The following is a 17,212-nucleotide window of genomic DNA, read 5'->3' as shown; positions in this document are numbered from 1 at the left end:
AATTCTTCCTCATGTTGAGGTGGAACTTGTGCTTTAGTTTATGGCCATTGCTCCTCATCCTGTCACTGGGCACCGCTCAAAAGAGTCTGGCACTATCCTCTTGGCACCTGCCTTTGAGATACTTACATGCACTGATGAGATCCCCTTGCGGTCTTCTCTAGACTAAACAGGCCGAACTCCCACAGTTTCTCCTCATAAGAGAGATGCTCTAGACTCCAAATCATCTTTGTGACTATCCACTGGATGTGGATCTCCAGTAGCTCTTTCTCTTTCATGTACCGAGGAGCCAAGAACTGGACACACAACACCAGATGTGGCCTCACTAGGGCTGAGTAGAGGGGGAGGATCCCATCCCTCAACCTGCTGGCCACACTCTTCACAACGAAGGGATACCCTTGGCTCTCCTGGACACAAGGGCACGCTGCCAGCTCATAGTCAACCTGTCATTCACCAAGACTCCCAAGACTCCTAAATGAGCACTTACTGAACATTCTATTAAAGAATTGTTATGTTCTTAGTATATGAGCTGATCATACTGTAGTTTACTTATTCAGCGCTTAATGTAGGCAAATAATTTGGGTATTTATGTTTTCTATGGATATTTATTTTATTCATTTATGTTTTTTTAGGCTTTATTTTCAAATTTGCATTTATATATCAGCAAAAATTATTTTATTGTAGGTACGATCTACTTTTTTTAATTTATCATATTTAGTAATTGGAAATAGGTGTGTGTTCATTAACATGAGTATTCTGCAAAATAATTTGCTCTCAGTTTCACTCTCTAAGTGGACAGATATTTATTATGAAACATATGATTACACCTGAACTTCTCATGTAAAGTAAACAATTTGGGAGACAATAAACACTTCCATTTTACTTGCACATCTTTATACTATAGAGTTCTTGACCATATCTAATTGGTAATTTAGGCTTATGTGTGTGGTCACAGCAAAATCTGGACAAGGCTTCAGTGTTATATTACGTTCCACTAATATCTGATATGTCCAAGATATTTCCCTGCCCACTGAAATTGCAGAAGTCAGCTTATCTTTTAAAATTTCTGACATTAAAAGTTTATAATTTAAAATACCGATTTCTGTTGGAAATCAAACCTACTTTGGTTTTATAACTTCCCTAGAACATAAAAAGTAAGTACCTAGCCAAAAGTTCAAAGGCTAATCTTTGTGTTTGTTATTTTTACCCCCCTTTTGTAAGAGCCAGTTCAGGGCACTAATCAGTCCACTAAAAAATGCCTTTGAGTTAACAAGCAAATGAACATATTTTACTGCATTTTAATTTTTTCAAGCAGGCAAACTGTGTATGTACTCACATATGATGTGGCTTAATGTTGTGCAGTGTAGAGAATATAATCTGTCTGTCTCATATGTATATATGTAATATAAACATTATAAACTGTGTCTTCTATTTCAATTTTTTAAAAAATACTTCTACAACTCTAATGTTCAATGCTTTACGGCATATTTTTTATACAAAAAGCCCAAAGTTACCTAAAGAAATATGAACAAAGAATAGTTATGCTACAAATAAATAATGCTGGATCTGTCACCTTGAAAGAAAAAGGCAGTGCAGGAGAAACAGAAATTTCAGGAGGAATGTCATCTCAGTTATTTGAGCACAACGTGTGATTACCAATATCTTTATTTTACCTGGAGATCTGCAGGAGGTTCTTCACTATGGGTCAGTTCTTTGAGTTCTGAAATTTTGGAAATAAGTTGCTCCAACTTCAGCTCTTTATCCTTGACTTCAGACTGTAAAAGAGATGTGATCAAACTTTCATACCAAAATACAAGAGGCTTTCAGACTTTCAGAAGGATGCTCCATCAATTTCAAAAATGAAAGAAAATGTAAATAATGTTTAGCAATCAGGGGAAAAACACTGTTGTTCAATTAGTTTTCAGCTCTAAAAATCTCCCATCTCTTTTCCTGTACTAGACTCAGTTCAGAGAAATTTTCCCCTCCTTTAAAAGAACCACACACATTATTAGCATTTAAAATACCCTAACAGATTTAATTTGTTAAAACTGGCAAAATAAAGATGGGAATGATATTGTTTGTTTGACTGAAAAAATCTTCTGGAGTTGTTAGATTCCACTTAATGGCATGCAGAGTACATTACTCGTAGTCTCTGATTTTTATTACAAGAGAGCTCTTGGAAAAAAATTAGACACAGAAATAAATTTTAATATCAAAAGAAAATTTAAAAATGCACTGAAATATCTGGACCATGTATTTACTGTATTTGTAGATCCAAGTTATAAAGAAATATTCAACTTATTAAAAGAAATATTCAACTTATTAAAAGAAATAGTAGCAAAGCAAAGAGAATACCATAATTTGTAGTTCTGAAGTATCAAGCAAGCAATTGGTGTGTCTAGCCTATTACCCAAATTTGTTTTTCTAAAAAAATTCAAGCAGATCACTCCAATTAAAAGACTGGACGGTGGATTTCAGGACTAAATTGCTGCATTTAACATCTGCCCTGAATGGCAGAAGTTCATGTGGCCTCATAAGGACACTCAGAGGGTATTTTGTGTTAGGGAGGATGTAATATTAGGTGACTAATCAAGAAAGTGGACGGTGAATTTGGCCATATAAAAAGTACACTGATTGTTTCTGTCCATGCTCATCTATTTCTGATTGCTGAAAGGGCAGAACCTTTCTGTCACTGAACTGCCTTTCCTCTTGCCTTTGCAAAACAAAGTGCAAAGAAAGTATTATGGACCATGCATTCTGTGACTGCAAATGTACACACAGTGCTCACACCTTCTGCTATTCTGGCCCTCCTGCAAATCAGGTACACCTGTTGTTTGGGTGCTGTCTGCTTTTACTCCCAATCAGTTTTAACAGCGATGAATTTAGGTGGTCTGATTGCTACATGATTATAAAGGCATTAGATAAAGCTTGTCCTGAGGAAAATACTAATTTATTAACATTTTACATTATATCATACTAATTGAATGTGTTCACTGTGCATCTTCTTAAGGACATCATTTATTTCAAATGAAGTAGAATATGGCTCATTCTATGGTTGATTTGATTTACATTTTAAGCCAATAGAGTCAGAATGCATCCTGAACACTGGCTAGATTTCTAAAACAGTTTAACACTATCCAGAAAAAAAGTCATCATCTAACTGAAATTGTTAGAACTTGACATTAAAATTTGCCTTCTAGCAAACCTTTTTTTATTGTCTAGAAAATCTACTTTCTTAGATAAGATTTTAGAAACTATTATTTTTTTATTAAATTCAGCTGAAGTTGTCTAAAATTTCCATTAGTTTCTACTGGAACAGAGTTCAGTCTAGAACCAAATATAACTCCTAGAACCAAAATAACTATGGAGTTTAGATTTAGTAAGATGTGCCATTCTTGTTTCTGTCAGAAGCAAACACCTTCAAAACAAAGGACTGGAATGCCCTCAGCTGGCTGTTGGGTTAGTGGTACCACCACTTGAACAGAGAACACAGCACAGTCTTATCTATGTGCCTGACATTGAGATTTTGGTCCTGCACATTTTTATCACTGATTTATGGATAAGAACCTGGAAGTCTTTCAGGAGGACCTCCATTCTCTGACTGTTACTGAAGTTGTTGATGCCTTCATTCAGTTGAGAAATGTACTTATTAGACCATCCATCTAATTCATCTCCAGTTTTCAGGATGTCATCCCATAGGGACATGCTTATACTGAGTCGGTCGATGTTATCTTCAATTCTTTCCGACACCTTTTAGGAGAGAAGAATGTATCAGTACCATTCACAAACTAATTTTAGATTTCTTTTCTTTGCAGCCAGTTATAAGACAAGTGCATCAAAAATAATTAGTAAGCCTGGGTGAAATAATTTTCTTAGATTTAGTTCTAAGTTTTGTATTCTAATTTCAACTTATTTACCCAGATCATAAAATTAACAAAAAAGATACCTGTTTCTAAATATTTGTATATTTTTACTGGGAGAGAGTTTTATATTCAAATAAACTGCATTTTAAAAAACCCTACATTTATCTTTCTTATGTAGTGTAGGAATTTGCTAATAAAGCAGTATAAATATGAAAATATAAAATATTACAAATAAATTCTTTACTGTAAGGGTGGTGAGACACTGCAACAGGTTGTCCAGAACCAGCTGCAGATGACTCATCCCTGGAAATGTTGAAGGTCAGGTTGGACAGGGCTTTGAGGAATCTGGTCTAGTGGAAGGTGTCCCTGCCCATGGCAAGGGAGCTGGAACTAGTTGATCTTTAAGGTCCCTTCCAACCCAAACCAATCTGTGATTCTATGACTAGCTTTTATGTTATGTTTCTCTGCTTTAATATTTTCTTTCTCAATGTATTCATATCTTTTATGGTGTAGCTTAATGTAATTTATTGCCTAATTTATTTAGTTCAATTTACTTTAATAAAGTAATGCTGGTATACATTAGGTGTGAATCCAACCCAAATTTAATCTCAGAACTATGCACTGAGCAAATTTTACTAGTAACATTCATACATTTTTATAAGACATCATTTAAAATATATCAAATTGATGTCACAACTTTATGTGTACAGTGGGTGCCAAATCCCTGTGATTAAACCTTTGAGATATACTTCAAAGTAAATTTTACTAAACAATTGCCCTCTAAGGTCCTAAGAAAATACAAATATTGTAACCTTAGCCAAACATAAAAACTATATGGAGCATATAAACATCAGATTCTTACGTCTAGCCATTTGTCCACCATAGAGTTCATATCTGTTTTTACCGCAGTGGAGTCGCAGTTATGCACTCTTTTCAATTCTGCTAACAAATGTTTCCCTTTATTAGTGAAAGTATCCAGGTCTTTTTGTTTATCACTCAGATCATTCTTGGCAGCTTCATGCTGTGGACATAAATATTTGCTTGTTTAATGAAGTCATGAAGAAAGAAAGAAAAATCCAGTTCTCCAGATACTCATCCCTAGCCCTGTGTTATGAATTTGACAATTCTTATTCAGGAAACCATTTAACTGTTCCACAAAAGACGGAGCAACTGACATGGTCTTCTCATGAGCATAATCATATAGTTTGATTTTTTTTTAATAAATAAAGTCTTCATCATTAACTAACCACTTCTAGAATTACAGCAGGGTAAACAGAGGGTGTTGCAAATTAAATTTAGAATTAGAAAATTCTAGATATTCTAGGGAACACTAGCTATCCTGGAATCTCTAGATTCCAGATATTCTAGAACCAGCTATCACTAGATAATCTGGAAAATGAAAGTACAGATGTGCTCAGAAAGGAATTAGACAAAATCTTCATGACTACTAAATTTGTATTCCTAGGCACAGGGAAATCTGTAAAACACTGTCACTGAAAAGAAATATTTATTGCATTCCAACTCCTTCAGACCACTGTTGTAGCGTGGAATTCTCTGCAGCCCAAGTCTCAAAGGAGAGGAATCATGTGGAAGTTACATGAATTTCTTTGTTAGACTGATGAGCTCTCTTCTGGCTTTCTGTTCTACTTAAGATGTCTATTAGAAAGAGGCCATAAATATGCACAGTTTAGAATGAGGTTTGTACCAATCTGACCGAAAGATTTTTAAACAAGAGCTCAATAGGCTTCCAAATGAAATTTCCCTCCAAAAGAACAGAAAGAATTCAACTCATAACTGTTTATCCTGACAGGCTGTTGAACATCAGAATTTAGAATTTTTGAAATATGATCCAGTGAAATCAATGGAATGTAGGGATCCAAATTCCTTATCTCTGCTCAATGGCAAGTACCCCATGGAATAAGTCCTCTGAGGGAAAGAGACACATAAAAATTGCACATATCTGAAATGTGTGCAATTCATGTTCTTTTGTGGCCTTTTATCTATTTCAAAAATTACCCAATATGGAAAAACATTAAAATATGTTGACTGGAACTATCCTTTCATAGTCAAGATATTTTATATAAAGAGCTTTCCATAATTTTCCACTTACGTTTTCCATATAAATTACCATTTTGCACTTACAGGTGTTAAAATCAAAAACAGCAACAATGACAATACACAGGAATGGATCTCACCAAAATGCTGAAAGGACTATATTCTTTCCTCACCAGAATCAGTAAAATTTAAACACTGACAAATGTCGGTGTGACAAGATTTGACAGTAAATTCAAGGAACTTTAAACACAAGCCAAGGGCACCTTTCAAACAAAACAAAAAAATCCATCTGATTCAAAAATCATTTATATCCTTCAAAGGAAAATATATGTAATTACCTTTGATAATGTTCGCCTAACATCTTCATGATCCTTCCAAATGGATTTGATCACAGAAGCACTGTTAGCACTCTCTATGACTTTCATTACTGTTGACTTCCAGCTCTGATATTCCTTCATCAGATCAATAAGAATGCAGGACTGCTCCTTTCTGTAATGTGAAAAGGCTGTGTTAGTACCAATTGTTATCATGTTTCTAAAGGATAGAGAACATGACAGCAATTCACACAGGAAAACAAGGATGCAGTGCTAAGCATGATTTGGGCAGCCAAGGAACTCCTAATATTTTGGTTTTACAAATCACTGTGGATCTTTAAATCACAAAACATCTCACTGAAGAGACAGTATGTGAATCACATCTCATATATATCAGATATCAAAGCAACTGATTTCAGCAAAAAAAAAAGACTGAAACTGGAATTCAAACTTCTCAGTTCCTAAGTTAAGCATCTTTTTGACTGGAAAGCATGTTAAAATGATGCTCATTTTCTGAAAACTTGTTTAATACAGAGTGTTTTTTTAGTTAAAAAGAAGCAAAAATAAAGACTAAAGCACGCAAGTAAAATCTGCCTATTTTTTCCTTCAATTGTCACATGTGTGCTTTTGGGACTAAAACATTACATTGAACTTACCCGTTATTCTACTGAGAATGGATTAACTGTCTGCTAAGTACAGGCCTAATGGGTTTTTTTCCATTCCCTCTCCAGAAAAGCCTATTTATGCTCAAGCAATGGACAGAAGAAAAAAAACTATTCAATCCACTCCTGGTGTTTACACCGAAGAGAGAGAAGGAAGACTAATACTTTGAATATGTTTAGTTGTAGAACAGTGTCAGTGAAAGGAATTCAGGAAACATGACATTGACAAAAAAGAGGAGTAATAGTTTTAGGAGCTGACTCTTCTATGAATGCTGCAAAGAGCTCTCCAAAATAAGCAGATTCAGGAGGGTCTAAAATTTTGTCTATATGAGAGAGAAACACTGTTAGTTTTCTTTAAAGGTGATCAGGAGGCAGTTAAGAAAAAGAAAATGGTATGATAAAACTTTCTTCAGTTTTTTTATCTCCTTTTTATCAAATTTCATTGATAAAACTGATCATCTGATCATGTATCATGTATAACCAGTGTAACTGATTATATACGAATGATTATTATGAGCCTGGTCTCTTGGGCAGACAGAAAGACTTCGATCTAAAAATTATTTAGGACCACTGAATATAGAATTGTCAGAAACATATATCCAATAGAGAATGAAAATATGTGCTAGAGGGAGAATATGTGCCAGCTAGAGTGATAATCAAATCTCAGAGGAGATTTTTTTATCTTTCAGAAGAATAAAAAAATCACAGGCAATAACATGTATGTGTATCTGCAAGTCCTGTACTGAGAACCTATTTATGGTTTTATTAATACTTTGAGTACAGCTGGTACAAATATTTTTCTTTACAATGTGTTTTTATCTACAAGCCTTGGTTTTTACTGTGACTAATATAGCAAGAAGATATGACACAGAATAACTGTGCCTCTTCCCCCATCCTCTCTTTTGGCATCTTAAGCTAAAGATTTACTTACTTTTCCTGTATAACTTTCTTGGTATCCTTCCACAGAGATTCTAAGCAATTTATCTCTTTGTCAGTCTCAGGAGCAAGTGTGATATCTTTTTGGGTTATTTGTTTTGCTTTGCCCATGAGCCACTGGAGTTCGTGCTGGTGAGAATTCAGTTCTTCATCTAACTGGTTAAAGATCCTTAATCTGCAAATTAAAAAGCAGGTTTCAAATTTATTCATCTTTACTTTTTTTTGCGAGAAAGAAGGAAGAAGAAAGAGTGAAACAGTTGTTGTTAGAGTTACTGTGCATAAAGCTCCCTTTTTCTAACATTTTCTACAGTATCTTCAAAAAACAAAGTGTTATCTGAGTTTTTTTCTGCTACCAGGGGGCTCAAAATATGATTTTTCTGGTACATATTCAACTATACAATCACAGACATATACATGTACCTTCACTTCACACAGTCACTTGGAAATATACTCAGATATTTAGATTAATTCTTTATTATAATAAGTGTTTGCAATTCTTTCAACACAGTCTTCAATTCTGTAAGAGTAGAGATAGTCATGTGTATGTGGGATTTGTAATAGCTGTTTAGACCTTAGATTCATTCAGACAAAATATATTTTTCAGACACAGACTTTCATTAGTGTTCTTTCAATATAAAAGATTAGGACTTCCTAAATGTTTTGTGCATGTTCTCCCTCCATCCAAATAGCTCCCTTACTTACAAATTTTTATTAAGTAGATACATATGTTTGGAGTACCCAAGCAGAAAACACACATATACCTCCAACGCATCATGAAAGGTTTAGAGACTGCAAGAAAGAGTGGAAATGCTAATGTTTTTACCTTTGCTGGAGGGCTTGTATTGTTGCCTCCTTCAGGCCCTCCTTGTCAGCCTTTTCCTCAATATCTTCAATATTCTTCAGTAACTGTTCTTTACGCTCCTTGAAAGATCTTTGCAAGGCTCCAAGTGCTTCTGCCTCACTTTGTTTGGTTCCCAGCAGGTTTTGAACTGTCTCCAGTTCCACACACAGATTATCCACCATCGTCCTGCAGGAGGTCCTCTGCCCAGAAATGCTGTGTTTCAGATGATATTGAGCCTTAGTAAGGGAACCATCCAAACTGATGGCGACAGATTCCAACTTGTTAAGATCTTGAATAACACCATTGAGTTCTTTCTCCAGTAATTCAGACTTGGCTTTATCTATATTCCCTGTTTTCTCCACTGTCTGCTTCAGCTGGTGGAGCACTCCTGATGCAGCCCTTTGGAGCTCTAGGAAAACTCGCAGCTGATCCAGAGTCTCTTGTCTTTGGCTAGTTATTTGACTTGCCTCCTGGAAGATCTGAAAGCAATCTTCAGTCTTTCCCTGCAATGTCTGCTGGTCCTCTGGGCTGCTGAAAGAACACAATTTATCTACACGTTCCTTCAGACTTTGTAACTGCTGTTTCTTACTTTCAACTTCCACTGAGTGGTTCTATGGGAAAGAAAGAAAAGGGGGCTTAGTTTCTCCTTCCAATCAAGAGCTTAGGAAACATTTTACAACTAAATTTAGGAGTGAAACAAGTACTACTGAGGGATTTCCAGTAGGAATAATTCAGTGTTACAATTTTGCTTTAAACTTGTCAAATAACAGAAATCTGTATGTGACTGCAAGAGCATATTGGTCTTCAAACAAATAAATTGCTTGCTAATTTTAGATGGGTATTTAGCTGAATGCACTGTACAATTCCTCTGTCTTTAATATTTACATCCAAAAGTTTACCTTATTGTGAGATGCAGCTAGTTGTTGATCAGCTGTGTTTATCTCTGAAGTGGCTTGTAGTTCAGCAAGAAATTGCTTAATCCAGTCTGAAAACATGAGCAGGAGCTCATCAAACTGCCCATGCTCAGCAACAAGAGATTGAAGGAAGTTGATCCTATAGAATGTCAGATGTAAATATGAAAGCACTTGATGTAAATTAATCACTACCCATAATCAAAACTACAGCTGACTGGTCAGCATTAAAATCAATGCCAGATGCAAGGAAAGAAAGAAATGTCAATTTATTTTGAGAATATGATGACTCCTGTGTTGATTTCTTAACTGGGAATAACAAAACATCTGAAAGCACATTTGGCTCTTCCCTGTTTACATTGTTTCATTTAGATCAACTGTTAGAAGTGCCCCAAACAATCAAGGTACATTCTTCACCTTTTCTTCATGGGGCTAGTCTCATCAGAAAGAACAGTGAAATATTTAATTAAATACTGAATTAAAGCTTAACTTTAATTTTCAGACAGAGCAATTCTGTTTACCCTACCATCTGCAACACTGAATATAAGGTGAGAGTCTTATGAATTTGGGCAGAGAGTGAGGAACTGCATGCTCAACTTTCACTGAAGTGAGGATCAAGTCTGCTCAGAGGAACACAATTCAAAGGAAGAATGTGTCCAGAGGAGTGCTCAGCAGAACTGTTTCTATACCTTGACATTAAAAAAGACCTTGCAATTTACCTTCTCATTTCTCCTAGAAATTTCTCTACCTAATTTTCAACATAGAGATCATTATATTGTAAAACAATCATATTGATAATAGTAGATTATGTCATTGATCAGGATTTATTATTTAAGCTACATTAAAAATAGCAAAATACATGTGTTCATCATGAAATGGATTGAAATCTAAATATATGATAACATACGCTTTCAAAAAAAGAGACAGTTTTCCTGAGCTTATCATGAGCCAGGAGCCTAACAACTGAGCATTTATGGCAAATAAAAGCTTCAAAGGGGGTTAAAGAATACAATAGTATGGCTTTGTACAAGATAAAGCATGTAACTGAAAAAATGAAGAGTAGGTATTAAGAGATTTTGGAAGTTACCTGGGAAATTTTAACTGAGCAAATGCAACATTACCTTCATTTCCTGCCCTGCACTCCTTCAAACAGAACTCTTTTACCAAAAAAGTAGGGAGAGAGTATGTCAAAAAAGACAGCATCATAAAAGTGTGGGATTCGCAATCCCCATTCCTGGGAGTTCAGGGTTCAGTATCGATCCTAAACCTTTGTTTTCCTAATGGTAATATGTAAAAAATATGTTTTGGGATTGGGATTCCTCATCTGGATATTGCTTACTTTACATGTAAAAAACACTCTGAAGCACAAACCTTTTATCAACAGTTTGTGGTAAAGCTTTCCACCTCTCATCCAGCTCTTCAAATTTTTCTTTTATTGTTTTCACACACTGGTTTGAAGCTGTTGGAAATAGTGACTCATTTAACTGTAATAGGCTGTCATAGACTGAAGCATGGGACACAATATCGGCTTGCAAATCCTGGGAAAACAGTGGATGTCAGAACCTTTAGATTAAGAAGACCATCACATTATGCAAAATAACAAAAATAATAAAAAGATAGCTACAGATTTCCAGTACAGTATTTTTGAAACAAGTACGTGAGCACAGTCAAATTCTTGGAGGAGCAGAGGTCTATTAGGACAAGCACGTACTCAACACCTCTCAGACAGATAAATCTGCAACAGTAGAGATTCATAAAAGTTGGGTGTTTTGCCTTTAGGACAAAGTGTGATCTTTCCATATGGTTCTCCTGTATGATGACAGTGGCTAAAATCAAGACCACATTTTGCAGCATATTTCATGTGCAGTAATAGAATTGTGAGAAAATGTTGCAAATTGGCTCATAAAACATCCACAAAGCTCCAAAAAAAAAAGCAAAGCAAAAGAGTTTTGCTTTTCTTCAGTAATATTTAAAATTGAAATTATGGACCACTTGGCTTCAAGGAAGGTATAAAAGATGCTACATTTGGCCAACTGCTTCATATTATTCTAAAAACAAGTGGCAAAAAATCCAAGGAAATTTTCAATAGGATGAAAGTCCTGTGTTTTTAAAAAAAATCAGAAATCAGAATTTCTTTGGGATTTCAAAACCTCTGAGTATTTTTTCATCTGAGCAACTTTTCTCACATTCAAAAAAAAAAAAAAAAAGGCAAACGTAATATTGACTAACAGAGGAATTTCTCTAGAGAATGGATCCTCTGGCAAGCAGCCACTTGTTCTTCATTGACAAATAATAGGATACATCAGAGCATTTTTCTTTTTTTTGAGCTGGTATATTATAGTTAGAAGTAACATTCTTCCTGTGATTCTTGTCTTTGAGAAATAATAACAGTGATAATGTAATATTTTCTAGGACATTTCCAACGCCCAGAATCAAGTGACTTGTCAGGCTATAACTGAGCAAGTCCATCCTTCAAAAGACACAGAAATACACCAGAAAATGTAGGGGGACAATATTTCAGTTGAAACATACCCGCAGTGACTGCAGTTCATTTTCCAGCTTAACTCTATCAGCAGAAACATACTGCTCTGAAGGCTGGGCTGTAGCTTCACACCCCTCCAACCAGGCCAGGAAGGCAGGGAGCTCCTTCTCCTGCCTAACAAAATCACAACACAGGTTACCAAGTCATCCCCTCATTCCCACAGTGACCACAGTCTCTGTGTCCATCATAACAGATGTGAGAGTTTACTCACTTCTGCCACTGAGCCAGAAGAGTCTCTAATAAGGTCTGTTTCTCTTTAACATTTTCTAGCACTTTTTCATATTTCTGCTGTAATGCTGTGACCTCCTGAGCAGCTTTTTCTTTGTTGGCCACCTTACGGACACTGGCTGAGAGAGAGGCCAGAGTGCTGCTCAATTTTTCCACTGTATGACAAAGGTCCTAATGAACATGTAAAAGAAGTCACATACATAAAAACCAGAGTTACTAACAACAGTGGGAAAAATTCTGTACTCCTACTCATAAGTTTGAAGCAATGCTACATCCATCAGATCATGAAGTCACTGCTTAGCTTACATATTGCTCGGGTCTATCTCATATACACATGTTCCAAGCATATCAATGAACTAGCCTGTGGTAGGGAACACTTTCCTAAAATGGTGCTTAAGAAAAAAACTTGGCAACGACAGAGTCAGATCTGAATGGGCATGCAACACAACATCATCCATGTAGTACAGAGGTCTACATTCAGAAAAGAGCTCCAAATTCCTTAACTGTCTAAGAGTTGCTCTAATTTATATCCAGTAAACACAAAACCACACTCCAACATGTGAGGACTACCAGACTTGCAGTCTATGTCATGTCATAGGAGAAGTAAGGAACAGTTACTAGAAACTTCTGTCAGTATCAGCTAAAGTTATTTTTTATACAAATGGCACCTGATGCTGACTAGACTTTGGGATGTTGCCATTTCTAGGAAGTTGGGAAACTTGTCCATATGAAAATGATTGAAATGTAGCACAATGAGTTAGAAAAGCACAAAATGAAATAGATTTAAGACCACTAAAGTTCCAATTCACAGGTGTGCAATAGTAACAACAAAAGTAATAGTTATAAATACAATAAATCATATATAGGAGGAAATGTGAATTATACAGGAAAAAAGCTGCTGATAATTTCCCATTAAGGCATTTAATCACCATGATCCCCTAGGCAGAACAAGACTTTACAATAGTGTACTCAGCATATTCATAATGTTTAAAAGCCAATAACAAGGGTGACTACAAGTGCTTTCTGAATAAATTCTCCACATATAAAGTACTTTTCCTCAACAAGTATAAAGCTTTTTTGAAGCAGACAGGTCAGGTCTCCCTTGCATATACCCTTTGCAAGTAGTTATCACTAAGCTCAGAAGAAATTACATGTATTTTACGGCAAGAACAATCTGAGTAAAATTTTTTATAATAATTTCTTAGAAAAAAAGACAATGATTATTGTGGGAAGAACACATCAGAACTTACAGACAAAAATACTACATCAAATTCCCTGAGATTAGGGTTCATTTATAGTTTGAATATGAATCCAATATTAGTTTTCCTTTTGTAATGGACTGAACCAAATGTCCAAACAGCCATGGTTTCTGGATCACAGATAAAAGTTTGTCAGTTGAAACTCTGTCCACTCTCCACATTGTCCAAGAAAAACTACTTCTAAGGATATATTTTTTAAATCACAGAGTTACTTATACCAAGATCCAAGTTTCCTGAAACTCTTAGAGGAAAAATATCGAACAGAATTGTTTATTATCTTTTATTTTTCATAATGTTTTAGATGCATGAAGTTAAAAACAGTAACCTGAAGGATTAAGTCACACTTTTAGGTTTTCCTTTCTCTAGGCTGGGGAAGAAACTCTCCAGGTCTGTCTGAAATGGTGATAAGAAATAGCTGAGGAAGTACTTAAGCCTTCCCTAACTCAGGCAGGTAGCCCTTGCCGCCTCCTGCCTCCACCCTGGGCTGTGTGGCATCAGGCAGCCCCCAGTCTGAAGGTTACTGGCATTTCTGTAAGGAGGTCAGTGTGACACCGTTTCCCTAGAGTCAGTGAGGGGAATAGCTGGCCACATGCTCACCGTGCAATCCTGAAGGGCTGCATACGTTGCTGCTGCTGAAGAGCATGATGTGAGAGGCTCAGTCAGCTTAGCTTCAAATTCAGACACTGCCTGCTGCACCTATGAAAAAAAGGCAAACCAGAATTTAAAACCAGCAGGAATTACATAAATGATTCTTTAAATAACATCTTTAAATGCTTAGTGCTAAGAGAATATTATATCCTAAGCCTTTGTAGGGCTGAGTGCCTTTTGAAGTTAAAAGATGCTAACTGTGCTCAGCTCCCCCTGACTGGCACAATAATAGTATTTAAATTATTTTCCTTACAAGCTCAAATCAACTCAAGATTGAAGTTCCAGTGTTGGTAAGAAGTATGGATGTGGTGTAACAGTGCAATATGCAGGAGAATCACTAAGGTTTTCTAAAAGACAGCATAATTTTTAAGTGTGTATATTTCAGCATCTTTCTAAAGCTGCCTTTTAAGTAATTGAAAGCACAAATTTATGTATCTAGGTCTTGCAATTACCTTCAAATCTACTTATTTATTTTAGTCCGTCTTATTATAATATACATTTTATACTCAATTTTTGAAAAATATAGAGTAATTCTATAAATTGCTGCAAATCATCCATTAAATTTTGCATTGTCTACCTGTTTAAGACTTTCTTCATATTTCTGCTGTGCTGATGCGTTCCCTGTGATTGTTCCTTCCAGTCTCTGTGCATGATCTCTTAGCTCTTCCCAATACCTTTTGACCTGAGTCAGTTTGGCTTTAATATGTGCACGTTCTCCAGAGGTAACAAACTGGGAAAAATACTCGGCTTCCTCTTCTAGTTTTAAGATTCCAGTTATTTTACCATCTATCTCTTTATTAAAAACCTAAAATGTAAAGTAATGATAAAAAGAAGAAAAATAGGGTTTTGATTATCAGAATAATATTTTCCAATTCCTTTTATTACTTGAGCTACTAATATCTTTCATCAAAAAAATATATGAGAGTTCATTAACCACTTGAAATAACTTGTTACAAAAATCTTTAATATGGCCTGTAAATATCCTTTTTCTTCTTGAAACTAGCATGGGAAAAGGTTTAAAACACAGCCTACCCAAAAAACAGTGTGTACGAAGAGCAATTAGAATTGGCTGAGGTGCATATTTTTTTAAGTAGACAGGATAGTTCATATTTTTAGCATCTCTTACTTCATAGGAATGTAATACACAATTCTCTTTAAGATTCAAAAAACCCAGAAGATCAAAAAATGTGAGTGTAACTGAAAAATACTGTTAAGAAGCTGAACCCCAGCAGTTGGTTACTTACGTTTAATAAGTTTTCAAGTACTAACAAAATAAAACAAGCTATGATTTAAAAAACAATTCAGAGTGTTTTAATTTTCTAATTTAAAATACTAAGGTATAATAAAGGATAAATTTAATTGATAAGGTGGGGTGAGTGTGCCCTTAGGCAGAGTGTTAGATAAAGAACCACATTACAATGTAAACAGGAAACCATGAAACAGGGGTGATAATGGTCTTTGGTACTTTTCATCTGTCTTGTACATCAGTTAGTAAATGCATAAATACAAATTAGCAAAGGCTTTACATTTTATCAGCTTCATGACAGCAACTGTCTCCTATTATCTTGCACTTGGTTTTATTACAAATTAGAAGAAAACCTGGCAGCTACAACACCCAAGAAATAAACTTATAGTGTATCACATTCAGTGGCTATTTATTCAATAAGCAGCAATGAACTTGGAAAAATTTTTTTTCACAACAGCTTTTTTTAAAATTACTGTTGATGTATCATGTCCATGGAGTTCTCAAAAGTAATGGAAAACACTCACTGGGAGAAATCTGAGAGCCAAAAGTTTTCTTTGAAACTGAAATAGGCAATAGCATTCTCAGGTATAAAAATGTTAAGATATGTATGTATATGAAATCAACCAAAAACTTTCTTGAAATTGCACTCTCAAAGCATAGGAAGTACCCAACTTCTGCTATAATTGTGATAAAAATACAGTATCTTTCTTGCAATTAGAAAGCTCAGAATTGGCTTACTGCCACATTCAGTCAAAAATTAGCAGGGTGATTGTCAGAAAAAAAGGTGGTGCTATAAGAATTTATAGTGTCTCTTTATGCAATATATACTGAATTAATTCAGATTATAAAATATCTTTTTTGCATGAGAATATGGTGGTGAGGAAAAATACTGGATTTGCAGCCCTGAAGCTGACATTATCTAACAATGCAGCAGATACAAATGAGGCAGTGCTTTCTCACTCCTACACTATTCTGTTAAATTCACTCAGTTACATAAAAGAAGGTGGATAATTGAGGCCTTCAAACTCTCACTGAGTTTGCCACTAATGGTAACTGCTTGTGATAACCATCATTTTATCCCACAGGAATTTTGGAGAAATGTGTAGGTGAAAATCTGGCTTTGCTGAAGTCGTCAGGGCTTTGCAATCAATGTCACCAAAAGTAGAACATTACCACTAAGATGTAGGTTCATTACATTCAGCTGACCCCAGGTTTTTTATCTGGTTAGCCAGAGGTATCAAGGAACACACAATTTTTTATTCATTTGCCTTATGCTGCAATACTCATTACTGATAGAAATGTACTAGAAATTATGAATGAAGTATGCTGATTGGTGTTGTGACAGAGTAACTCATCAGGAAAATGACAACAAAACATGACAAATTCTTCAAAAGCAGGCACAAAGCAATGCTGCTGAAGTAGACCTCCATCTAGGTCCATGCATTGGAGGTTAGATGACTAGTTTCACATGTCACTCATAAAGCTCATCTGTTCACCTGTGGTACAATGACGTCCCCAGTGCCTTATCTGGAGGATTTTCTCTGCTTCATGTCTGTTCACTCAGATCATAGAATCATAGGATGAGCTGGGTTGGAAGGGACCTCCAAGATCATCAAGTCCAACCCTTGATCCACTACTGCCATGGTTACTAGACCATGACACTAAGTGCCACATCCAGTCTCATCTTAAAAACTTCCAGGGACGGAGAAT

General features: G+C 35.5%; 1 protein-coding gene across 22 annotated transcripts in view; it reads right to left on the bottom strand.

Moving 5' to 3' along the window:
• The window catches only part of SYNE1 (spectrin repeat containing nuclear envelope protein 1), a 296,931-nt gene that overhangs the window by 175,584 nt on the left and 104,135 nt on the right, over positions 1–17,212 (bottom strand). For all 22 annotated transcript variants that reach the window (XM_027634233.1, XM_027634232.1, XM_027634231.1 and 19 more), the window contains 12 exons: positions 14,834–15,061; positions 14,206–14,304; positions 12,333–12,520; positions 12,112–12,235; positions 10,951–11,117; positions 9,568–9,721; positions 8,651–9,279; positions 7,823–8,002; positions 6,254–6,404; positions 4,723–4,881; positions 3,565–3,747; positions 1,671–1,772 (listed from right to left, as the gene is read on the bottom strand). In XM_027634233.1, coding sequence (XP_027490034.1) covers positions 1,671–1,772; positions 3,565–3,747; positions 4,723–4,881; positions 6,254–6,404; positions 7,823–8,002; positions 8,651–9,279; positions 9,568–9,721; positions 10,951–11,117; positions 12,112–12,235; positions 12,333–12,520; positions 14,206–14,304; positions 14,834–15,061 — 2,364 coding nt within the window. The remainder of the gene's footprint in view (positions 1–1,670; positions 1,773–3,564; positions 3,748–4,722; positions 4,882–6,253; positions 6,405–7,822; positions 8,003–8,650; positions 9,280–9,567; positions 9,722–10,950; positions 11,118–12,111; positions 12,236–12,332; positions 12,521–14,205; positions 14,305–14,833; positions 15,062–17,212) is intronic.

This window comes from Corapipo altera, unplaced genomic scaffold, assembly GCF_003945725.1.
Source record: "Corapipo altera isolate COAL_440 unplaced genomic scaffold, ASM394572v1 2b, whole genome shotgun sequence".
NCBI lineage: Eukaryota > Metazoa > Chordata > Aves > Passeriformes > Pipridae > Corapipo > Corapipo altera.
The sequence above is the reverse complement of the archived record's forward strand: the minus strand, read 5'-3'. Positions and strand labels throughout refer to the sequence as shown.